Raw genomic sequence first — 24150 nt, 5'->3', positions numbered from 1 at the left:
TGAGACATCCAGAGCACTCGGTCGTAAAGACTCGCTGACGTCACGTTATGGAGACGAAATCCGAAATAAAAGCTTGACTCTTGTAATTTGGTTTCCTAGTGAACACAAACTACTGTTTCTGAGCCAAAAGTGAGATGTGCAATACTATGCGAGAAATTTTGTAGCCAGCCCGTTACCTTAGCTATGGAATATATAACCGAACAACACTCCATGTTTTACTCAGTGAGTACATGTAAATGTAATTGAGATATGTCACGCTTTTTCCTAGGGCGTCCGGAAGTTTTAGGAATAGCATCCGAGAAACAAGTTATGGTCCGACGGTGGAGTTGCGACGTTTATTTTCGTGCAGCCCTGTTCTGCGAGATCCACTCGGCTCCACTCGGGATGCCGAACATCGGTGGCATCATAGTTTGTTAAGCCATATTTGGCGGCATACTTTACAAGCCAGCTCAAATTGCGAACCGCAGTCTGCTTTCGTATCCCTCATGCCTCAGTCAAACTTTGGACATTTGCCCCGAGCGGCATCCGGCACTCTGAAGTGTCCCCTTGAGGTACGTTCCTAATAATTACTGCGAGTATCGTTAACAACACAGGGTAGGGTGCGGCGCTGCTGCACAGTGCGCAGTTTAACAAAGGATCGGCCTTTTCTGCAGAGGAACGAGGAGCTTTTAAGCTTCAAGGCCTTCTTCCACCTAATATACAGACATTAGACGAACAAGTGGAACGAGCCTATCAGCAATACAAAAGTCGCCCAGATGACTTGGCCAAGAATACCTTTTTGGCCAGCATGAAGGCACAGAGTGAAGTGCTGTTCTATCAGGTAAGTAATTCCACTGGGTGTAAGTTGTGACTAGGCTGATACATATCTCCAGCTTTTAAAATCGCATCTTAAGGAAATGTTTGGTGTGATTTATACACCCACCGAAGCCGAAGCTATTCAAAACTACTCGCGTCTGTTTAGAAAGCCGGAGAGATGTTTCCTTAACATTAAAGAACAGGACCGGATTGATGAAATCTTTCGCAATCTTCCACCAGGTGACATTGACTACATCGTTGTCAGTGATGGAGAGCAGGCGAGTTATTGCCCTTTTATTTATGACACCCCTACTAACCTTGTTTCTAGATCCTTGGAATTGGCGATCAGGGCGTGGGTGCGGTACTCATCTCCTCCGCCAAATTGGCCATCACAACAATCTGCGGTGGCATCCATCCGTCTAGATCGCTCCCTGTAGTGCTTGACTGCGGAACTAACGTAAGGCATTCTATATCCCTTTTGTACTTCGAGCGCTAATGAAACCAAAAGAATGAGCATCTTCTCAACGATGATTTGTACTTGGGCCTTCGCCAGCGCCGAGTCCGCGGTGAGGAGTATGACGCGTTTGTGGAGAAGTTTGTTTGCGCTGCGAAGAAGAGATATCCGCATGCGTATATTCACTTGTAAGTTTTGACCAGCATTTCGGATATACTTTTGTACAGCATTAATGGTTTATTAGCGAGGACTTCGGTCTGCAAAATGCGAAGCGTATCCTGGAAAAATACAGCTCGCAAATCTCCTGCTTTAACGACGAAATCCAAGGGACAGGATGTGTCAGATTGACTGCTATGCTTGCAGGTCTTCATCTGAGCAAGGTCAAGCTCGAGGATGTTCGAGTTGTATGTTTTGGGGCTGGATCTGCGGGTACTGGCATTGCGGATCAAATCAGTGATGCCATTGCCACCGAGGCTGATGGCTCAAAGGAGGATGCCACTAGCCAGGTATGGTATGTTCTGGCTCAGATCCACGTTTGCAAAGCACACCCTCACGTATCATTTCCGGTGTATCGATAAGCACGGTCTGTTGCTTAAATCTCAATCAGAGGACCTCACCCCGGCTCAAAGGCTATTCGCAAGGGATGACAGGGAATGGGCAGATGCTGAAGGGCATGATTTGCTTTCTGTGGTAAAGAAAGTGAAGCCCCATGTGCTGATCGGCACTTCTACACAGCCTGGGGCATTCACAGAAGAAATTATCAAGGAGATGGCAAAGAACGTGGATCAACCAATTGTGTTCCCATTGAGCAATCCAACTACACGAAGCCAAGCCTGAGGATATCAACACTTGGACAGAAGGTCGAGCTTTGATTGCGACCGGAAGCCCCTTTCCTCCAGTGAAATATCAAGACGTTGAAAAAGAAATTGGTAACATTCAATGTCATATGACAGCACGATGATACATGCTAACGAGATCCTAGGAGAGTGTAACAACTCTACAGTCTTTCCGGGCATTGGTTTGGGGGCTATTCTCTCTCGAACAAGCCATTTGTCTATGAAAATGATAGTTGCTGCATCAAAAGCACTAGCAGCTGCGGCTCCTGCCCTCCAAGCTCCGACCAAGCCCCTTCTGCCAGACGTTGAAGAAGTTCGTGATTTGAGCGTGAAAATTGCCAAGGCTGTTATTCAAGAAGCTGTACGAGAAGGTTTAGCGCAGGAATATGATATCCCAGGAGATGCCCGCGAGTTAGATGATTGGATTCGCGTCCAGATGTGGGAACCCACGTATCGGCCACTCGAGAGGATTGATTGAAATGAGTACTTATCCGATAACTAAGGATGGTCTGGGCTGCATTATGTGAAAGAAAAAAGAGATGTTATTGTGATATGCTACAATTACACACAAACTATTGTACATGCATAATTTTTCTTTTGACACCCCGAACGGACATGCAGGACAGCTCGGGTCAATCCCGAACATTCCCGACATCGGCATGCCGAAACCAAAAAAAGATTTGAGCCTTGTGGGTCTATACTCGGCGTATTATCCAAGATCTATCGAATATCCGAAACTTGTTTAAGGCGCAACGATCTACAATGTGATATCTATGTGCTGGATTTCGCACGAAAATATTACATCCCACTTTAAAACCGTCAGAATGGACCTTGACAGTAAGGTCACCCTCAAAGACCGAGTTTGCCAGATTACATGGGGATGGTACTCCATGTCCATGGCCACTGGAGGCATCGCTGTCCTTCTCTACCGCACACCTCACAAATTCACCGGCCTGGAAACCATCGGCAAGATAATTTATATTTTAAACTTATTCCTCTTTCTCGCGGTCACAACATGCATGATTCTCCGCTTCGTCTCCAAGCGCAGCGCCCTCAAAGAATCATTCCAAAGCGGCCATGAAACCTATTTCGCATCGACATGCCTACTATCGATCGCAACCATAATTCTCGGAGCAGAAAGCTACGGAAGTAACTCCTGTGGCCCCTGGCTACAAGTAGCTCTGCGAATCGTCTTCTGGATCTATGTCGCGCTCTCCACCCTCCTGGCTATATCCCACAATTGGTATCTGTACCATCTGGCCATGGCAAAAAAGCAGCCATTCCCAATCGTACAACTTCTGCCCTCTTTCCCAGCCATGCTCTCCGGTACCATCGCTTCATCCATTGCCGCCAGTCAACCACGGGACCAAGCATTGCCAATTCTCATCGGTGGCGTAACATTACAAGGCTTTGGATTTATAAAGTCTCTGCTCATCTACGGCGAATACCAGTACTTCCTCGCCAAGCGCGGTCTCCCAGAGCGGTCTAAGCGCCCACAGATGTTCATTGCTGTCGGGCCGTGGAGCTTCACTGCTCTTGCTTTAATCGGAATGGCAAAGGAGGCAGTGGAAATTTTCCCTTCACGATATATCATTTCCTACGCGGATCCCGAGTCTATTGGGAGTGTCACTCTTAGCACCGGTGACATTGCCGTAATGATGGCCTCTTTCGTCGCTATCTTCGTTTGGACTATGGCTTTTTTCCATTTCTGCATTGCTCTTGTCAGTGTTTTAGCGTCTGCTAGAGTGTTTGGGGGCGAGGGAGCCCCTCCCATGTCAGTTGTGTATTGGGCTATGGTATTCCCTAATACTGGGTTCGTTATAGCGACTATTAGTATCGGACAGGTGTTGCAGTCCGAAGGTATCCTGTGGGTTTCATCTATTATGACGGTATTACAGGTCGCAATGTGGTTAGGTGTGGGGATTACCACTATAGTTGCGATTGTCAGGCGTAAGATGTTATGGCCGGAAGATGTCAAGAGATGTGCCTAGAGAACAGGGCAACTAGACTAATAACTGAGAACTGAACAATCACATAGCCCAAAAACAATGTATTCTAAAGGCAATGAATGTATCTAATGATTTAATATCAGACATAAGACTACAATCAAGCCTGTACCATAATCATAACGCAACCGACACAGCGGGTATGTGCAATTCATCGATCTCATCTTTATGCAGAGACATTACCAAAAAGCCGACTACGGCCATCCTTCCGCGGGCAGAGGCACGCCTTCCCACTCAGTCCCATTAACCATCTGACTAGCCATATCCTGATCATCGCCAGATCCACCAAGCATATCATCAGCAAATCCCCAACCCATAGACTCAAGTTCTCGAACAAAGAAATCACGCTCTTCTTCCATCATCGATGTGCCTTCGTTTCCACCCATCACATCCTTGTATTGACGCAGATGCCACCAATGGGTTAGACCGCGCAGAGCTTGTTCCAATGGCAAAGCTTCTTCGACCTCGGCATCTACGTCTGAACCAGCGAGCCAGTCATCCCGCAGTTCTGGACGACAGTAGAGGTAGATAGCGGTGATGACGCGCATATTACCCTGTCTCCATTTTCTGCCGCAGTACGGGACCTGCGATTTGAACAGCTTGAGGGTATAGTCGCGGAGATGGGGGTCTGGGATCTTGAGTCCCTTGCGGAGGATGTTGCTAGACTTGTACTGCACGAGCAGGAGACAACGGTGCGCCTTGTTGCGAGTGATCTTTTGCATCACGTGCAGGTAGTTGATGGAGGAAAAGAAGTTGCGGAAGGAGAAGGTCGTGATAGGCTCTTTTGGGGGAGGGACTGTTGGATAGCCTAGTTCGTCGACTTCAGGCCGGATGGGGCCATTGAACATATCGGTGACTGAGCCTTCATCGGATAGCCCGCGCGTTAGATTGGGGCGATGTCGAGAGATTGGAGGTGGCATGGCCTCATCCTCGCTCTCAGTATCTCCACCTGAATTATCATCGCTATCTTGAGCATCGGTGTTACTGGCGCAGAAGTGGAAAAACCTGGTAGATGTTAGGAACTGGTTTGGTGTTCTATTTGAATCGATGAATCGAGCAACATACGACAAGTCTTCACGGTCATTCTTTTGTGCAACGGCCTGATCGACGTCTTGGTGGGCGAACATCTTGAGAATCAAAGGGAGATAGTTGGAGTCAAGGAGTAGCTGGGTCATATATTCGAATTTCAAAATATCTTGAGAGGTCAGTCATATGCTTCAGAGCTCAATAAGGTCGATGAAACTCACGAGACCGCTTGAACCACTTCAAAAGAAGCACCAAAATTCCAGAGACTGCCTTTCCGGTGATTTCGCGAAGTCTGATGTTATCAAGTTCATCTATGGCCGAATCAGAGAACAGATCGTGCGATCCGTTCATTCCATTGCTGGATATCATGTTAATACTAATTCAAATCCAAGCTGGATACATGGGGCTTACCTCATGCTCTGGTTATAGCTGCCAGCCTGGCTGACCACTGAGCTGACATTCGTCAATATAATCTTCAAGAAAACTATCGTAATAGATTGAAGATGGGATAAGGTTTTGCCCTTATGACGGTTAGCTAATGTCAAATTCAGCAGGTAATGTAACTCACGTAGAAGTTCTCAACAGCATCCAAGCGCCGCTGGATGTCAGGATCATCTGTCTCCTTCTGTTCGCATTTCGTCTCAGGCTTTTCTTCGCCTTCCGATAGATCCAAATGCTCAAAATCATCTGATAGATCGGCGTCGGGGAAATGGGCAGCATCCTCAGCGTTCCAACCACGATCGTATGTCATGAACTGTTCGCGTTCCTGCCACAGCTGTCGAATAGCACGGGTCATCTTCACGTGCGTAGAAAAGAGTCTTCCAGCTTCAATGATCGATGCAGGAACATCACTGCCTTCCCAACGCTTGCCAACCAATGTATCCTGACGTTCTGTGGTACCCTTGCCGCCGATGCGGTTACTGGAGTCATCCAAAGGAGGGTACATAAAGGGGAAGTTCTGGTTGGTTTGGTAATTCTGTTTCTTTCCTGCCTTGCCTCCTGGGCCAATGGGGGATGGCGGTGGAGATGGTGCTGGGGTTGCGATGTGAACAGACTGCTGGATAATGGATCCATTGCCGCCAGCAACTGACGGACCAACGCCACAGAATATACCACTCGATGAGTTCACCTTGATGGCGTTGTGTGGAAGAGGGGGGAGAATCGAGTTGTTTTCCAACTCCAAAGGAACGGCAAGTGGTGGAGGGTTGTAAGCTGGGTATTTTGATGTGATTTCTTGGCGGAAGACATGGTAGTCCAAGGGCGAGGCATGGAGGAAGGGAGTCCGGCGGTTGGTATCGCCTCTGTCCGCTGAATGGAAAGGCTCCAGGACGTCCTTGGCTCGCTTCAGGTCATCAAGACCTCCGAAAACAAGGAGGAGCGATTTCCAGAGCAAAAGAAGAATTCTGGTGAGCGGAATATTGGCAGACTCATCCCAGCGCAAACGAGCAATGATTTCAACAATGGATACCAGCAGATTAGGATCCGAATCAATCAATGTATCGCGAATGGGGCTGCACCCAGTGCAAGACGTTTCTTCCCGACGGCCCACTTCCACGATAAAGTACAAACTTGTCAGGAGCAGATTGGCCTCACGCTCTGGGGCGGTGATGTCACCAGGATTGAGCCGTTCGTGCTCCATTCCATTTACGTCCGTGCCAATGTTGGAGCGAGTTTTGTCGAAGAGCCGACACATGTATTGTATCAGAGCTGTCACTCCAGAGCATTCCTGGAGGAGGGAGACGTTGTCGTCGATCCAATCGATCTGCAAGGATTTCCCTGGAGGAGCCTCAGTCGAGGTGTGAGCTCTCTCCTTTGACGGATAATCTGGAGCCGCCTTGCCACCAGTGATACCCCAAACTCCAGTTAACAGGTAGCAGATCGTTTCGAGCGCCTCCAGTCGTACTGAGACATCGTCATGCTGCAGGCCGCCGAGCAGCTGAGATATAAATGTACGGTGAACATCTTGGGAAACGTCCAGCCAAGATGCGACCATGGATATCTTGTTTTGGTGACAAAACAAACCCCATCTTTGATTGAATGTGGCCTTGGTGCCCATCAGCATGACACGATCGAAGTCATTATACTGAAACCACTCTTCCAACTCATCAGGAAAAGGCTGAGCGTCGGCATATTCAAATGCATAAGCTGGCTGTTCGATCTTGGGCATCTCATTCACGAGTTTACGCAACTGAGACAAACTCAATGAATCCGTGGGCTGTCCTGGGTTCCCTGGGTTCTCCTGAACCGGAGCCGGAGGCGGTGGCTGCAACGGCGGCGGAGGAGCAGAGGTCTCACGGCGGAGTTCTGGTCGTTTCCTGGATTTTTCAGGCTCGGACAGCACCGTCTCTTCAGCGGGTACGGCCTGAGACGCCTGTTCCTGGCGTTCCTGGCGGAGCCCCTCAGCCACCTCCTCCATGAGCTGGTCGTCTGAAACGGGCGAGATATCAGTCCCGGTTTGGTCGACCTCATCGGCCTTGACGATGTGATGCTCCTCCATCGTGGAGTCACGTGTATCAGATGGGGCATCCATCCCTGGAAGTTTGGCGAGTCTGGGTTTCAGACAGGTGTTGTGGATCGCCAGATCAACGGTATTCACACTCCCGGCATCAGCAAAGCCAGTGGATAGTGATATATGTCGAGTTCAGTTGGTTTCATACAAGTAAGTCATTATACATTTCAATTCGTCACGTCCAAAGCTAGTGATGCGAGTTTGAGTTGCGGTGTTGATTTCTGGGAGGACGACACGTGACCCCGGGCAATGTTTACACGCCTGAGACTATCAGACACCTCACGATACCTGATATAAAGGGCTTCAGAGCTCCCTCCCGTACTTGAATGCTAGATAATTCCAGCACCGAACCACTCTACAAAGCGCTCTAGGCAACGTCTTACATCTCTAGCGAGTGATCTATAGAATGGCAAATATATGGCGGTGAGAAAGGCGGTAACTTGTCTAATGGTCCACGCGAATGTTGGGACTTCGAGATTGTATTCAAATTAATAGCGATAGATGCGGTAAATGCGATAAATGTACAGGGTGACGCGCGTTCTTTCTACAATATCCGGGTATACGCAAAATGAGTCGGGTTCCGTCCTTAGGCTTTCTTTTTGTCACTACCGCGACGCTTCAATCTCCGATCTTCCCATCGTTGCCAGCCGGCCTCGGCTAGATCTTCACGTACCACGAGATCACGGATCCTGACAAATCGAGACACGGTAAGTTCCATGGCCCATTCAATCCAGCCGGAGCTTCGCAGCACGCTGGTGAACATGAACCAGACACAAGCACATGTGAAACCGGCGGCACAGCCAGCGAGGACTTGTCTCGGGGTATGGTAGTTGAGGTAGATACGGCTGGCAGCAACACCGGCAGCTCCCATGCAAAGGGCCAGCATGACCAGGACACGGAGAAGGACGGCAACGTTGGGGTAGGAGCTGGCGGAAGCTTGGCTATGACGGAAGAGGAGGAAGAAGGTCAGGTAGACGGAAAAGAAGGTCATGAACTGGGCGTGCGAGGAGGGCATGCCGTAGCCCTTGCCAAACATTTCTGTGTAACAGCCAGTCAGTTGGAGGACCTCCGAGGTTTCGGCCATGAACACTTACCCTTCGGTCGCTCTTCTTTAATTAGACGCTTAAGAACAAAGTTGAGAGCTTCACAGGCCATCTGGCCAACAAACATGAGGATTACCTCCACCTCTCTAGTTGACCAGATCAAGGTTGCATATGAAACACACAATGCCTGGGGAATCAGAGCCAACCAGGCTGAAACGAAGGACAACTGGTCCTCGGGGTTCTAGGTAAGTTAGCATAGGAATATGATGGGGTTTAACCAGGGAGACACACATAGTGGACATGAGTCAAGGACAACGAGGCGAGCGGAGTGTCCCCCATGGTGAATATAGAGTAAAGTAAAGAGAGTGAAGTGAACTAAAGGAGAGAAAGTGAGGTGAAGTACAGAACTGGGAGATGTTCAGGGTCTGGGACAGGGTAAATCCGGTCCGTGATAAGAGATACAAAGCCCAACGGCGGGGACTTTTCTCAGGCATCGAGTGGGATCCCACTTTCTTTTCTCTTTTCTTCCTCTGTGTCTCTTTTTCTTTCTATAGCTTTTTATCTTTCAAACCATGACGCAGCTGCTCTCGCCATATTCTCCTGATTTCTTGTTACATCATTTATTAGATCCCTCCCGTTCTGCCGAACAGTGGCCTCGGATACTCGGGGCGCCGTGAACTACTGGTTGGTTTACCACTAGCATCTCAGTCGCATCGCTGATTCGAAGTGTTCCTGCAGGGGAGTCTCCATTTCTGCCCGACCTTGACACTTCACTCCGATCTGTCACCATACAACATTTAACCTCTTTGCGATTGCGATGGCCTTCTTGTGCTAGGGCATATTGTGGGAGACATATACGGTCTCCGAATCGCATCACAACGCTTTAACGGAAGGCTTTAACGGAATATCACTACATCCAAAATCCAATCTGACGGAAATTCCAGCGAATCGGTCTCATCCGCGCCAAAATGACCGAACTAGAGTGCCCCGAGGACGACCGCTCTGTCGAGCTGTCTTCCATCGCCGCCATCTTCCCGGAGATACAGATACAACCTGGGTCACCTTTCAAGGCCGCGCTTGAACTGCCGGTAGTCCCATCGTCACCGATCTCTGTCTATTTTCAACAGCCAATCGATGTCGCCCTCAACGCCACCATTACCCCTCCGACTTCCTTGGATGAATCCAAAGGAGAGCTCGACCAGCTGCCTGTTAAGGACGTTCATATCCTGACTTATTTACCTCCGCTAAAACTCGAAATCGAACTACCCGAGGGCTATCCTATAGAGAAGCCACCAATCGTTCATCTGACAACCGTTCCCTCATGGCTGCCCGCCTCGGTTATCGATCGGTTATCTGACGACTGCCGCCGACTTTGGGAGGAATGTGGAAATGATCTGGTCGTTTACACTTATATTGATCATCTGCAACAACTGGCGGAGACAACATTCGATATTCAATCCGCGTCGGGGGAAGTGTGCTTATCGCGAGATCTGAAAGTGGCGCTATTGGACTTCAATATAAAAGCGGAACAAGAGAAGTTTGAACAGGGAACTTTTGAATGCGGAGTTTGCCTCGAACCAAAGAAGGGTACGCTTTGTTATCGATTGCTGCGCTGCTCCCACGTTTTCTGTGTCAGTTGTCTGCAAGACTTCTACGGTACCTGCATCCACGAGGGCGATGTAGATAGTGTAAAATGCATGGCACCGGACTGCGAGCTCAGCAAGAGACCTGCACAGGGCGATGGCCAAACACCACGCCGCAAAAAGCGCGATCCTAGCATTGGACCTAGCGAGCTCTTGCAGATCCCATTGCCTCCGGAGGCAGTTCAGCGATATGTCTTCCTCAAGCGCAAGAAAAAGATCGAAGCCGATAAGAACACTGTTTACTGCCCTCGAGAATGGTGCCAGGGAGCAGCACGATCCAAGCGTCACCCGAAACCCGAAGACCCAATGACCGATGACTTGGAGATTTCGGATGATGAAGATGGATTTGATCCTCTCGGTCCCGAAGACCAACTGCCTCCGATGGCAGAACGCGTAGCTATCTGTGAAGATTGCAACTATGCCTTCTGCTCCGTTTGCAAGAAAGGTTGGCACGGAGAACTAATTCGTTGCTACCCACGCCGTGCAGGTGAGAAAACAGAAGAAGAAAAGGCAACAGAGGAATATCTGCGCCTATACACATCTCCGTGTCCCACCTGCAATGTGCCCTGTCAAAAGCAAATGGGTTGCAACCATATGCGCTGTTTCCAGTGTGATACCCACTTCTGTTACCTCTGCTCAAGCTGGCTGTCCGCGGACAATCCCTATCAACACTTCAACACTCTGGAGAGTAAATGCTATAACCGGCTTTGGGATCTGGAAGGGGGCGATGGTCTCAATCCAGACGGAGCCGAAGCACTTCACCGCATTCCCGAAGCGCTTCTGGTCTTTGACGATCCACCGCCAGCAATTATCCACGAGGAGGCCGAAGAAAGCGACGAGGATCGCCCTGCATTCGAATTTGATAATGATGAAGACGACCTGCACGGCCACCGACATCCACCTCCACCCGCCCCAGTCCCACCCCGCGTCAATGCCGGTGGTCGACGACCCGGTCGACAAGATCATGCAGCAGCCCGCGCCGCAGCAGCCGAGCGCCGAGCTCAAGCTCGTGCAATGGCCGAGGTCAGACACCGCAACAACCGAGACGGACCTCGGAGGCCTGTCCGATGGGCAGATATCCCCCCAGCTCCTCCACATAACCAAGGCCCTCTGGGTTATCTGGGCCCACCTCTCAATAATGATGATGACGAACCTCATGCATGGGACAATAACCACCCTGGCCAACGACAGGAGGACGAAGCTCGTGCTGGCCTCCAACGCTTTCTAGCCCTTGTGCAAAATGATCGCGAGGATGAATGGGATAGCGATGAGCTGAACGATGAATTCTGAAATTACGACACGATGTATACAAGCTACATCACAACCACCACCATACATGAAACCCCTGGGTTTCACAAACAGCGTCATAATGAGATTGATGCATGAGACAACGAATTATGTCTTCCCTTGACTCTTCTATTTAACTTTTCTACGTACTCTTTTGATATCATCTGTGCTACATGCTCCTCCACACACTTTGTGTGTCCTTCCAGCGACTTGTTTTTGGTTACACACACCGTTGATTCCCGTGGCGGTACTTTGATAACGTCATATCCTTGGTCAAATTATACTCAGTCAACGCTTACCTTGGATCTCAAGTATGCATTCACAATGTACCTTGCTATATTTCCATTTGGCATCCGAATTTTCACAACAATTTTCACCTTTTGTTCCAGCGTTGATTGGCTGTACAAAATTATCCAATTGGAAAAAATGCAGAAAGAAACACAATAAGAGAAGACCGTGTCCCTGACTACTATTTGACCTTGGGTTTTGGTACTACGAGTCTTTCTCTGGATGTGTCTGGTTGATCTGCGATGTATACCCAGAACATATTATAATGCAGCTGCTATGACGTATCTAAAGAGGTACCCCTCCGTATGCAGTAACATGGCAATGAGACAGGAAAACTATATCTTCTAACAGGAATAAATTTGCCTCCAAGTGTATTAGGCATAATGCAGCTATAGTGTGCACGGGATGCGGAGTTGGCATTTAAGAACGCCTCTCTGCGCTTATCCCTGACCTCACTCCATCATCCAACCTACATCATGAAGCTCCTGTGGCGAGAAACAAGTGACAGTGCAACATATGAACAAGCGCGTGTGAGAAATGTCTTTAATCTCAATCGCCCCAGATACTTTCCACGTGCTGTGATCACCGCATTTAACGAAAGAGATGTGATTGAAGCGGTGAAAATAGCTCAGCAGGAGAAGTGTCAACTAGCCGTTCGATCCGGAGGACATTCAATCTCCGTTTGGAGTTTACAAGAACACTCGATCCTATTAGATCTCGGAAGTTGGAAAGATATCACTGTGGATGTCGAGTCAAACACAGCCAAAGTAACTACCAGCACTACAGGACAAGAATTGAATCGCTATCTACAAACACACCATGGACTCATGTTTCCTGCAGGCCACTGTCCGGATGTTGGACTGGGAGGATTCATGCTTCAGGGAGGTCAAGGATGGAATTGTCGAGTATGTCACTTCCTTCTTCCCATCGACTCCATTTACTGATACACTCTAGAACTGGGGATGGGCAGCCGACAAGCTGCTTGCCGTGGAAGTAGTGACAGCAAAAGGCGAACTTTTGCTATGCAATAAAGACCAGTATCAAGACCTCTACTGGGCTGCCCGCGGAGCCGGGCCATTATTCCCGGCAATCGCGACTACGTTTCACTTGCAGCTTAACCCCTATCCTACTGGATTCCGATCATCGGCATATATCTATCCAGCAAAGATGTACCGCGAAGCCTTCAACTGGGTCCAATCTGTCCTTCCAACCGCCGACCAAGATACCGAGATCGTCATGGTGGCATTTCACTCCGATGGCGAGCTATGTTTCAAGGTTGATTTTGTCGCTATGAAAAGTAGTGTTGCGGAAGCTGAGGATGCACTCCTCACAATGCATACCGGCCGCCCTCCTGGAGCTCTTTCAGAATCGGTATGCCAAGAGGAGAGTCTAGAGAACTTGCATCATGGCCAAGCAATGGCGAGCCCGAAATCTCTTTACTATTATGCCGATAATGCCTTCATCGATGAAGGAGCCAATGTGACAGATGTCCTGGAAGAGGGTTTTGTCAATCTCCCTCCTGGGAAATCATGGGCATTCTGGTGTCCCATGTATCCATACAGTCAGCGAGTAGGCTCGGATATGGCAATGCGTGTGCCATCGAATCACTACTTTTCGATGTATGGCATTGCTGAAAGTGAAGACAACACTCCACAATGCAAAGCGTGGGTGGAAAACACTATAGCCGGAATCAAGAAACATGCGGTGGGTTCCTACATAGGTGAAAGTGATCTCAAGGAACCGCCTGAGTGGTACTGGGGTGCGCGTAGTGCTCAGCGTCTTGCAGAAGTACGCCAGAAGTGGGATGAGGCTTCTTTGTTTTCTTCTGTGCATCAACTATCGAGAAAGTGAAAGGCGAGATACATATTTTATTTTTCGGGCATATCTATTATGTTTCTTCATCGGACTGATGTCTGATTGTTTATCTATTTTCCTCGCTTGGAGATTTCGGATGACCTATACTAATTCGCATCCGTAACCTAGTTCATATATCTGGTCTGCTCTCTCTTTCTAATCCTATCTCCTTCTCCCTGGTATTTCTACTTTGCAACAAATCTCCCCCGTATGAGGCTCAACTAGGCTGCTATATAACAACTCCGGCCGGACTCCGGGTCAGCAAATCTTATAAATGAGGGGTACTGTCATCATTCTATCTTGCATCTACAGAAGTTGAAATGTCTGTGTCTTCTTTAAATGATGAGTTCGATAGATTGGTTCAAGACTTGTTGCAGACATGGCATGTTCCAGGCCTTGCAATCGCTGTGATTGACGGTGCTTCTACATTTTCCAAGGTAAGCTGCCATATCCGTATCACAGCACTGATACTAACACGGTACGAGGGCTATGGACTGGCTAGTCTCCCTGATGTCCCAGTTACTCCCGAGACAGTATTCTTTACAGCCAGCACAACCAAATCATTTACAGCGGCTAGCGTATCACTATTGATAGATGAGGCTGTGTCAACGGAAGCTACAGAGAAGATTCCGCCAGGTTTCTCCTGGACTTCGACCATCTCTTCCGTCATACCGGAAGACTTTGCTCTAGAGAATGAATATGCAACATCACGCGTTACCTTCGAAGATGCCTTGAGCAACAGAAGCGGTTTCCCAGACCACCTCAAAAGCTTCAAGCCAAAGACAACATCTCTTCAAGACGGCATCCGATCGTTGCGACACCTTCCACTCGCCGCAGAACTACGCTCCCAATATCTATACAGCAGCTACATGTTCTCCGCTGTCTCACATGCAATCGAGAGCATGACAGGACAAGGGTTAGGCGAATTCATGAGAGAGAGAATATGGAGCCCTCTCAACATGACAAACACATATTGGACCCCACAAGAAGTAAAGGAAGCAGCAAGCAGGGGAATAACCCTAGCCCACGGCTACGCATGGAATGCCTCAACAGAGGCATACACCGAAGAAGCGATCCCGAACTTCCCGGTCGTATCAGGTGCCGGTGCAATAATCAGCAACGTCCTCGATTACACAAAATGGCTCCGGTGCATGATGACCCAATCCGGTCCGATCAGTCGCGCCGCACACTCCGCACTTATAGAACCACACATTTACTATACAGAGCAGGCCACAAACCCATTCCCCGCTCCGCATGCTTACGCCCTCGGCTGGAGGATCGATAGCTATCGAGGCCGGCGCTTGATCTGGCATACAGGAAGCTGGACTGGATACGGGTCGACGATGATGTATTTGCCGGATCTCCAATGGGGATTGGTTATGATGGGCAATACGACTGGGACGAGTAATTATGTGCAAACGGCTTTGTATATGCATTTGCTAGACGAGCTTCTCGAAACTCCGGTTTGTGAGAGGATTGATTGGTCGATGAAGATGCTTGAGCTGAGGGATCGGAGGAGAGTTGATAATGGCAATGCGTTGGTGCGGCTCTATCCTGAGTTACCTTGTTCGGTTGATGCGCCTTTGCTTTCTCTTGAGGGCTATACTGGGCGGTATCATCATGCTGGGTATGGAGATATGGAGTTTGAGTTACGTGGAAATGAACTCGTTGCTTCACGACTTCTTTATGAAGTCGCCATGGTGATTCGGATGGTTCACGTGACTGGGGAATCCTGGACGGCAAAACTGGAGGTTGTAAACCAGGATCCGCGGGATCATGACATTGTTAGGGCGAGGTTTCATGTCACGGATGATGGGATTGCAGGACAGATTGGTTTGGATTTGGAACCTGCGCTTCAAGGACAGATGATATGCTTTGAAAGGGTAGCTCCGTAGCTTTCTTCGTAGCTCCCAGTGCATTGTTAAACTAGTGGGGGAAGTACCTGATAGGGTTGTTGGCAGAACTTTCTACGTAAGATTTTTTTTTTCGTAGAATCATTCATGTTGAAAGCGTTAGAGCCTCAATTAGGTGTGCAAATTGAAGTTGGAAGTGTGGTGAAAGGATGAATGTCATTCTCTGGTGGCCTTCAAGGCCCATCACGAAGGACCAAATTAATATGTAGTGTTTGTATGGCTTGATTAGTTACACATGCAATTGTACAAGTAGGTGCCAACAAGTGGATCTGAGGGTTCGGAAAACAATGTTGCCTTTACAGTGCAATCAGCATTCTCTTCAATGCTGCTAATATTTCCTCCAATTATGCCAGAACTCGTAGCTCATGACTGTATGATCACAGTACATCAGAAGGAGCCTGTAATGTCGAGATGGATGTGATCCATGCCATGTCTCGTGGGGCTGATAGACATCCGAGGCGTGGGCATGAATTTCAGGAAGTGAGAGGTTTCTGGGACTATCGGATGCCTTACTACCACGGTGGCTAGTTTCAGATCCTTGGTCTTTCATGGGGTCATCCTGGCCAGCAGGTAGAGACTCAGTGACGGAAGCATCTTGGTCAGGATTATTGGAAGGTCTGGTGGACGGATCATCATCTGACTGATCATCTTTGTCGGGGTTCAGTATGCGGTAGTTGAACTCGAGCCATTCCTTAGGGTCGACATCCCGAGGGATACAGGGTACATCCGGTGGGATCTCGAATCCTGGCATAGGGCTCACCGCAATGCCAAGAAGAGGAACCATAGGTCGTTCATCGGCCATCTCCTGTGCGAAGAAAGGAACAATCCAGTCCAGACGAAAGGAGGTGCCGATTTCCTCCTGCCAAGTGATGGTAATGATCGCAACACGGCCTTTTTGGGATGCTGCGACAACAATCCCAAGTTCAGGGACATACTTGACCATGTTGAAGCGATCACAGGCAGCATTGATCTCCTCATTCATGTAGGAGCGCTGCCAAAGAGGTGCTTTGCAGAGCATTTGAAATTCAGTATCAAGTGGGTATGGAGCCAAACAAATATCACGCTCGGAGAAATGTAGAAGTGGGAAGAATCGAGGTTTAGATGCTAAGATAATGGTTAGCTTTCTTGAATGGCACACTTAGGGCTGTGCTTTACGTACGATGAACAGCAATGCGTTCCAGGATCGGTAATTCATTTTCCTCAAGAATTGGTGGTACAATGAGTTCGAATGGACGGACGTCAGAATTCTTGTTGTCGTCTTCAATCAAGTCGACAATGGCAGGTGTTGCACGAAGTTGGGTACGCGGCGTAGTGTTGTGCAATTTTGTTTCGGTGTCTCCAAAATCTTGTGGGAGATCTTGCTGTGGGCTTGAATAATGGGACTGAGAGTCGGGCCCAACACAGCAACCGGATGAAAAGATATCATCGGGCAGGGGTCTGTGAGTCATTGAAGACCTAGAAATCCGAAGGGCAAGGGCCGTCGAGATTTCGCTGACCTGGTCCATTGCGGTCGTGACATTGAGTATCATCCGGTTCCGTGTCAATTTTGGTATTGGTTGACATCCACATGCTTCAATTTTGAGCTTGTGACGTTGAACTCTGCGTGGGTCTATGGGCAAGACAAACCATCCTCTCTGCGGAGGGTTGTTGTGCGGGTTTCCAAGATAGGTCATCTGGATGGGGTTTAAGCTGTCCCAGACTCGCCAGACAACAACGCGGTTGAAGATGTCAGTGCTAACCATCCACAAGCCATTCGGGTCAAGATCGAAGTTGGCAAACGACACACACGGGATGTTTTCGAAATGACCTTTGTAGCTCATCCGCAGGTTGCGTTTGCGGTGATTGGGCATTTGTTGTTTGATCTGGTCGAGGAGATCCGGTTTGTTGATTTTGACCCAAGTTTGCTCTTCTCCTGAAGGCTCTCCCGATTCCATCTTGTGGGGGGAATCTGTGTCGCTGTCTTCATTCTCTGACCTAAGGTCCACCATGGCAAACGCAAAGACCGTGATATTGCCGGTATTTGAACTTACAGCAATCATACGGGCAAACTTGTGAGTTGCCAAGCCCCAGGCACTCTTCAGGACATATTCCGCAAAGAAAGGTTTGACTCCAATCCCATCGAACGGTCGTTTCTGTCCAAATTCTGCGCACTGATTGATTTCTGAAAAGATAGCCTCAACGTTGTAGCCAGTGACGTTTCCAGAGTCCGTCGCCAGTAGCAAAACTTCATCTACTCCCAGATCATCCACAATGATATGGTTTATTGTATGCGGTGCCGACGGATCGATGTAGCCAGCAGCGCCAGGCTGCTTCATCACTGGGTGTATGATCATTTCTGGTTGGACCCCAAGTAGCTGCCGGGATCCTTTCGGGATCCATGCGTATATATCGCAGCCATGAGCTACAAATAGCAAGTTTCGACGTTGTGAGAGTGCAGCCTGTTCAAAGTTAATGGGACGATCAAGTCGAAAGGCGCCTTGGTAGGTACTGACCAAGTTACATCTCCAGGTAGCTATATCCGGACCAGAATTGTCGCCCCGCCTTCACGCTAGTTAGCCGCAATCCATTCTGGCAATCTAGGACAAAAGCACCAACCTAGGAAACTAGCGCACGTCAGTTCATAGCTCTCACGTGAGGTCTTTGCAGACAAAGGAACGTACTCGCTGCTCCTGGGTTTCGACATTTAACGCTTTGAGATTAGGCCGCATCTGTTCAAGGCGTTGTTGGAAGGTCGCAGGGCCTAAATCCTCAATGTGAGGGGGAAGCCATTGCGCCAGGCTAAGGGCGCTTGTCCGCAATGGCGGAACGAAGGGAAGAGTGCTTCCTCGAGTATGAGCAGTGTGAGTCGGGAAGCTTCAGCAAAAGTGGTGGTACTGTCATCTCCAAGGGTGGGAAAGAGGAAGTGAAAGTGGTCAAGTGTAGACAGGACATTGTGCTGCTGGAAACATTCGATGACAGCGGGGAGATGTGGATCGGGCAATGATGAAATCCACTTCTCACCGCCCTCGGCACGTGCCCTCTCCGGCTTCAGCTTGTACCTTTACTTTCCTTTCTCAAGTCATTCATGATGGATCTTGTTGCTGGTGTGCGAAAAGAAGGCAGCCGGTAAGCTTATATAGAGCTTTGAGATTGCGTATCTCGCTAACTTACATCGCAGCGGCGGCCGCAATGAGTTCAAATGGTCCGATGTCAAGGACTCCGCCCATCGCGAGAACTACCTGGGCCATTCAGTAATGGCCCCGGTCGGTAGATGGCAGCAGAACCGCGACCTGTCCTGGTATGCAAAAGGCGACGGCGAAGACGAAGAGGAGCGACTCAGAAAGGAGCGAGAGGAGCTCCAACGTGTGAAGGACGCCGAGGAGGAAGCTATGGCTGTCGCCCTGGGTCTTCCTATCCCCCCGAAAGCCTCTGAAAACGCAAACATGATTCCACTTGGAGGAAATGGGAGCAATGATACACAACCGAGGGACGAAGACATGCCGGATGCCGGGTCGAGGGAGAAGGAACATAGTTCGAGTCGCAGACACAGACGTGATCGCAGCCGGAGTCCACGACGAGAAAAGAGACACGATCGCAGCGAAGAACATAGTCGTGACAAGGATCGCAGACACCGACGACACCGCGACGATAGACACCGCGATGACAGAGAACGCCATCATCGCAGCCATCGACACAGATCCCGCTCACGATCTCGGGGCAGAGACCACCACAGACGCCGGTCAGCGTCGCGCTCTAGAAGTCGACCTGCTCGCAGAGATGAAGAACATCAAAGACGGCGACGTGAGGAGCGCAGCTACTCTCCAGCTGAGCGCCGACGTCACCCCGAACGCAGAAGGGATCGTGACGATCGTGATCGCCGTCATTGAGCTACTCAATGAGCTACGACAAGGGGTACAGATTGACTACATTAGCCTGGCGTTGGAGGACTTGATTCACATGGCGGTTCATACGGCTCTCGCGACGATCACTACATATTTAATCCATGTGACAAGGATTCAATCTTGCACAGAGATAACCAATTTATGTCATGTTACTATCATTTCCCTCCGGTCGAAGTCTGTGTGCTTTCGCATCTTCCATGCGCACATTTTACATGGGTAAGAAGAAGGTGAGAAGATCGCTGGCAGTAAAATTGGTGCTAGCTATCAAGATATCTAAGGGTACGGTATTTCACATCCATCCCTAATATAGCTCACAACTCGTCATGGGCAGTCTCTTCAGTCTTAGCCAAATCCGGCATAGACATCATGTTCACCACCATACTGGTCCAGCCGGTAAAGTGCTGTGTGCGCTGGCCGTTACCTGAATCAGGGTTGTACTGCTCCCAAGCGAAGCCAGTCTTCTTCCACTCACGGAAGACATTCTCGACCAAGTTCTTGCGCAGCTGGGAGTACATCTCCCGAGCTTGTTCCTGGTGGTCGCCGGCAACCAATGCAGTATCCTGCAAAAGAATGTCAGATTTAGACGGGATATGATCGAGATAGAATTCACTTACATGAAGATTCTTCAATACCAAGTAGTTGATGTTAATCCAAACAGGGCTTCTCCAATAGTTCTCATCGGTGTCGTAGAACTTGTCCTTCTTGCTCAAGCTACGAATACCATAGTCACTCCACAATTCATCGGGGTTACTGATCAAGTCCAAGACAGCCTTGAGGTGAGGGCTGTCAGGGCCAAGCATGCCAGTCAAGAAGGGGAAGATGGAGATATAGCCCTTGTGGCAAACATGAATACTGTCTTCGAACGAGTCGATGGTAGCATCACAGAATGTTTGCTCCTGCTCATCCCAATGCAAGTCATCAATGTTGCGAGTGATAGCGGTCTCGTAGTAGGCGAATTCTTCGGCATCATCTTGCTCGCCGAGGCGCTCAGCAATGCGACGAATAGTGCGGGTCATCATACCCATCCAGCTGATTAGATCAACGTGCAGTTCGCCGGGGTGAGGCGGTTGAGGTCTGGGGTAGTCATCAATACCGGAAGTGAGGATGTGCTGCACTGAACGTCCGCGCCAGCGGTAACCCTCCTTGGTGGAGAAGGCTTCCCGGTCGTAAGACTTGATATCGCCGCGCTGGGTGTTTCTGTACCAGAAGTAGTGCTTCTTCAGGAGTGGGTAGAATGAACGAAGGTATGCCTCGGACAACTCGGGATGGCGGACAGTAGCAGAACGCAGGCTGGCGGTCACATCCTGGCTATCCAAGACATCATTGCTCTTGTTGCTGTTGACCTTGTCCATAAAGGCCTCCAGGGCCATGAACAGGGTGGGCGGGTTGGCGTAATGAGGATACTGGACGGTGAACTCGGCAGGAACCTTGCTGCGTGCCTCTGCGCCGAGGATTTGCTCGCGCGCAATCCATCCATCCTCGTCCATAAGGTTGAACCAGCTCTTGATAATCTCGAGTCTAAAACATAGTCAGTATGGGCCAAAATTCTTGATCGAACCGGTGTAGACGTACGCAAGATCAGTGTCATATTCAATCACGGGCATCAAGTGGAAGCCTTCATCCCAGAGGAATCCTCGAGGGAAGAATGGCCGCGAGGGTACACAAGTAAAAAGGTCCTTAGGTCCTTCCAAGACGGGCTCCACTGCAGCTCTGGCCTCGGCAGTCTCTTCCCAGAAACCTTCGTTCTCTTCCTCGTACGCAGGGTTGGCTGACCGGTCCACAACATCATCTCCGTGGAAGAAGCCAATACCACCAATGAGGTTGGATAGCATGGCCTTGGAGAACTTGGAGTACTTCAGCGAGTCGAACGGCGCCTGCGGTGGGAGAACCTTGTCGAATGTCTCAGAGAACGAAGCCGAGGCATCCTTAATCTCCTTGGTCAGGGTTTCCGAAGTCAATGGCTCGGGAGCAGAGCCCGAAGAGAACAGGACATCGAACTCGAATGCGCCAGTGAAAACCTTTTGGACAAAGTGGGCATTGCCTTGACCAGGCTTGTGCTTGATCGTAAAGAGCTGGGCAGGAGGCGGGATGTTCTCCTGGCCATAATCCTGAAGAGCTTCATCAACCTGCTTCTTCAATTGAGTGAAGTAAATACCCTTTGCTTGCCAAAGCTGTTCCTCGGGGAATGACACACTGCCCACCAGGCTGTTGGTGAGTGGCCTGTCTGTGGAGCTAGGGTGGTCAAAACGAGGGTATCTGTTGGTGTCGGGTCCGGTAGTAACATCAATAGAGAAGTCACCAAGCTCCGAGGAGTATCCACTGAGCTTGACGTTGCCTTCAATGCCAGCAGAGTCCTCGGTGGTGTCGGTCTCAACGCCCACATGGCCCAATCCCTCAAGTGTAGTATAAAAGATCATCGAAACGGGTAGATCTGGGCTAGCACCCTCACGAGGCTCGCCCTTGACGCGAAATCCCCAGCTTCCTCCGTTCTCGCCGCCAGGGACCTTGATGAAGTCGATGGTGAGGTCCAAGTTGTTCCCGGCGTCGTGAATAGTCTCCCGTCCACCCTTGCGGATATCGTACTCGTCCCAGCCATACCCATCCATGCCTTCATTTTGTTCGCAGGTGTGCCTAAAATCTTCAAGGTGTCAGCTTCGCACTTTCACGCAATGCAAGCAAGCAACAGGGATCAGGGTTCGGCAACATACTCTGCTGGGCACCAATGTATTCATCGACCTTGCCCCAGATCAAGCCTGCAGACAAACTCTTCGGGATGCGAGGACGCACTCCGAAGTAGAGATTCGACTTGTAGGGTCCCCATAGCAGGGACTGGTTGCTGGCGCGTCCAGACTCTCTAATCAAAACGGACACATCACTAGGATCTTCGCTTGCAATGATCCCAGTCGCAGACAGAAGCGAAGTTAATAGAAATGAGACCCCGAGGTGACGCATTGTGCAAAACGCGTCGCTCAATTGAAAATTGGATAGTTGTTATCTCAGGTCGCGGAGCTGTTGTCCTCTCCGCAATTACGTGGCCCGAGCTCCACTTCGGCAGGCATCTCGAGTCAACCTGACATATTTAACATACTGTTGTGTTTTATTGCTACTGACAGTACCAATAATCTATCTCAGAAATGATCGCGTGGATCCAACGATGCAATCTTCGCACTCTTTGCCTTTCCATCAAACACAAACTCGCTCATAAGCTTGCCTGTCCCCGGAGCATTTTGAATACCCCAGCAGGTATGACCAGCAGCCAGGTATAGACCCTTGACACCAGTCAGACCGACTAACGGGCCACCGCCAGAATCACAGTTGGGGAGATAGCAAGCCTGGCGCGTGCGAACCTCGCCGTCGCGTAAATCGTCAGAAATACTGCCCACCTGGTCGATGATTTCCTGGCAGCGTTCCTGGTCAATCTCGACTTCTGATGAAAGTTTCGGTAATGGAACTGTCCTGTCTCCGTCACCACATGCATACACCGTCCTATCAGGGCGCGCGTAGATCTCTGGCGCAGCTACAGTAGGACGTGACTTCTTCTCCGGGTTGAAGTTGGCGGGGATCTCGATGTTTGTAAACAGACAGTAGTTACTGACTGGCTCCTTTGGCTCGATCACCACGCTGTGTGCCCGCATGGCTGAGATCGGGACTTCTGGAAGGATGGTGTTGGTCCAAGGTCCAGCAGCAACAAGCACATCGGTAGCTGCGATAGTCTGTGTTTCCCCAGACTTCTTATCCGTATATGTCACTGATTCAACTGAGCTCTTTGAGCGATTGATATCTGTGACCTGTCCAAGAACAATGTTGACACTCTTCTCTTCAGCTAGCTTTGCAATGGAAGTAGTAAACTGGTAGGGATGCACTTGGGCCGTTTCACCAGGCCCGCTCATGCTCTCATAAGCCCGCATAAGGTCTGGCTCAATCCAGTCGAGATCCTGGGGAATTTTGGAGGACTTGAACTTGGACATAGCGGCTGTGCTGCGTTTCTGAAGGGACTCTGAGCTCCGATCTTCGGACTTCTTCTCGGTGAGAGCGCGACCTTTCACGACCAGTTGACCACAGTTGACTTCTCTGTAACCCCATCGATTCATACCATCATGCTCTTTTGCAAGCTCGGCATGGAGTCTGTAGCTGAGGGGCACGATGTTGCTCGGATATGCCCATTGCGCTAGCATACCACCCGCTTTTCCTGATGCTCCGCCAGCTATTTCAGAGGCCTCAATCAGGGTGACTTTATGGCGGGCAGGGTCGAAGGAAGGGTGTCTTGTGAGATAGTATGCAGAGCAACATCCAATGATACCACCGCCTGTGAGTATTCCGGTCAGCGATTGGAATAAGCGCGGGGTACAGTCGCAAAGAGTGTCTTCTTACCAACAATGACAATCTCACGGCGATCTCCTGTGGCCGACATTCTGAACTTCGGCGCTATTTTTGGGGCTATTGATCAAAAAGCAGCCACTTTGTGGGTAGTTGGAGAATACAAGTTCGTTCGGTGCAGCAGTATGCGGGTATGAAACGGCCTACGTCACTCAACCTGTTGCATATCCAGTCATATTTCGTGCCAGCTATCAAGTCAACCATGACCGGTTTTCCTACACATCAAATTGAATAAATT

The 24150-nt window shown here is 49.6% G+C and overlaps 12 protein-coding genes across 12 annotated transcripts; 7 read left to right on the top strand and 5 right to left on the bottom strand.

Moving 5' to 3' along the window:
• Nucleotides 1–485: 485 nt before the first annotated feature.
• On the top strand, nt 486–2563 carry N7508_007138 (NAD-dependent malic enzyme; the record flags this gene model as incomplete). Its single annotated transcript, XM_058465202.1, has 9 exons — nt 486–551; nt 599–820; nt 873–1055; nt 1124–1252; nt 1304–1437; nt 1494–1755; nt 1793–2029; nt 2082–2178; nt 2232–2563. The coding sequence occupies 9 exons, from the start codon at nt 486–488 to the stop codon at nt 2561–2563; spliced, it is 1662 nt and encodes a 553-aa protein (XP_058319055.1).
• Nucleotides 2564–2909: 346 nt separating this feature from the next.
• N7508_007137 (tellurite-resistance/dicarboxylate transporter family protein) lies at nt 2910–4076 on the top strand (the record flags this gene model as incomplete). The annotated part of the gene is made up of 1 exon (XM_058465201.1): nt 2910–4076. The coding sequence occupies one exon, from the start codon at nt 2910–2912 to the stop codon at nt 4074–4076; it is 1167 nt and encodes a 388-aa protein (XP_058319054.1).
• A 209-nt stretch (nt 4077–4285) lies between these two features.
• Nucleotides 4286–7647, bottom strand: N7508_007136 (FAR11/STRIP family protein; the record flags this gene model as incomplete). Its single annotated transcript, XM_058465200.1, has 5 exons — nt 4286–5096; nt 5157–5286; nt 5339–5475; nt 5529–5638; nt 5686–7647. 5 exons carry the CDS (start codon nt 7645–7647, stop codon nt 4286–4288), a joined length of 3150 nt encoding a protein of 1049 aa, XP_058319053.1.
• A 565-nt stretch (nt 7648–8212) lies between these two features.
• On the bottom strand, nt 8213–9008 carry N7508_007135 (phosphatase PAP2 family protein; the record flags this gene model as incomplete). The annotated part of the gene is made up of 3 exons (XM_058465199.1): nt 8213–8664; nt 8721–8910; nt 8961–9008. The coding sequence occupies 3 exons, from the start codon at nt 9006–9008 to the stop codon at nt 8213–8215; spliced, it is 690 nt and encodes a 229-aa protein (XP_058319052.1).
• Nucleotides 9009–9637: 629 nt separating this feature from the next.
• N7508_007134 (RBR-type E3 ubiquitin transferase) lies at nt 9638–11602 on the top strand (the record flags this gene model as incomplete). The annotated part of the gene is made up of 1 exon (XM_058465198.1): nt 9638–11602. The coding sequence occupies one exon, from the start codon at nt 9638–9640 to the stop codon at nt 11600–11602; it is 1965 nt and encodes a 654-aa protein (XP_058319051.1).
• A 1104-nt stretch (nt 11603–12706) lies between these two features.
• On the top strand, nt 12707–13738 carry N7508_007133 (uncharacterized protein; the record flags this gene model as incomplete). Its single annotated transcript, XM_058465197.1, has 2 exons — nt 12707–12796; nt 12842–13738. 2 exons carry the CDS (start codon nt 12707–12709, stop codon nt 13736–13738), a joined length of 987 nt encoding a protein of 328 aa, XP_058319050.1.
• A 323-nt stretch (nt 13739–14061) lies between these two features.
• Nucleotides 14062–15636, top strand: N7508_007132 (uncharacterized protein; the record flags this gene model as incomplete). The annotated part of the gene is made up of 1 exon (XM_058465196.1): nt 14062–15636. The coding sequence occupies one exon, from the start codon at nt 14062–14064 to the stop codon at nt 15634–15636; it is 1575 nt and encodes a 524-aa protein (XP_058319049.1).
• A 346-nt stretch (nt 15637–15982) lies between these two features.
• Nucleotides 15983–18362, bottom strand: N7508_007131 (uncharacterized protein; the record flags this gene model as incomplete). The annotated part of the gene is made up of 5 exons (XM_058465195.1): nt 15983–16758; nt 16814–18092; nt 18147–18195; nt 18250–18257; nt 18315–18362. The coding sequence occupies 5 exons, from the start codon at nt 18360–18362 to the stop codon at nt 15983–15985; spliced, it is 2160 nt and encodes a 719-aa protein (XP_058319048.1).
• Nucleotides 18363–18451: 89 nt separating this feature from the next.
• N7508_007130 (uncharacterized protein) lies at nt 18452–18637 on the top strand (the record flags this gene model as incomplete). Its single annotated transcript, XM_058465194.1, has 1 exon — nt 18452–18637. One exon carries the CDS (start codon nt 18452–18454, stop codon nt 18635–18637), a length of 186 nt encoding a protein of 61 aa, XP_058319047.1.
• An 84-nt stretch (nt 18638–18721) lies between these two features.
• On the top strand, nt 18722–19520 carry N7508_007129 (MMtag domain-containing protein; the record flags this gene model as incomplete). Its single annotated transcript, XM_058465193.1, has 2 exons — nt 18722–18759; nt 18812–19520. 2 exons carry the CDS (start codon nt 18722–18724, stop codon nt 19518–19520), a joined length of 747 nt encoding a protein of 248 aa, XP_058319046.1.
• A 326-nt stretch (nt 19521–19846) lies between these two features.
• Nucleotides 19847–22487, bottom strand: cwh41 (mannosyl-oligosaccharide glucosidase; the record flags this gene model as incomplete). The annotated part of the gene is made up of 4 exons (XM_058465192.1): nt 19847–20095; nt 20150–21053; nt 21108–22173; nt 22244–22487. 4 exons carry the CDS (start codon nt 22485–22487, stop codon nt 19847–19849), a joined length of 2463 nt encoding a protein of 820 aa, XP_058319045.1.
• A 176-nt stretch (nt 22488–22663) lies between these two features.
• Nucleotides 22664–23946, bottom strand: N7508_007127 (NAD(P)/FAD-dependent oxidoreductase; the record flags this gene model as incomplete). Its single annotated transcript, XM_058465191.1, has 2 exons — nt 22664–23841; nt 23907–23946. 2 exons carry the CDS (start codon nt 23944–23946, stop codon nt 22664–22666), a joined length of 1218 nt encoding a protein of 405 aa, XP_058319044.1.
• Between the last annotated feature and the right edge of the window lie 204 nt (nt 23947–24150).

This window comes from Penicillium antarcticum (assembly GCF_028974205.1).
Source record: "Penicillium antarcticum strain IBT 31339 chromosome Unknown utg000006l_segment0_segment0, whole genome shotgun sequence".
NCBI lineage: Eukaryota > Fungi > Ascomycota > Eurotiomycetes > Eurotiales > Aspergillaceae > Penicillium > Penicillium antarcticum.
The sequence above is the reverse complement of the archived record's forward strand: the minus strand, read 5'-3'. Positions and strand labels throughout refer to the sequence as shown.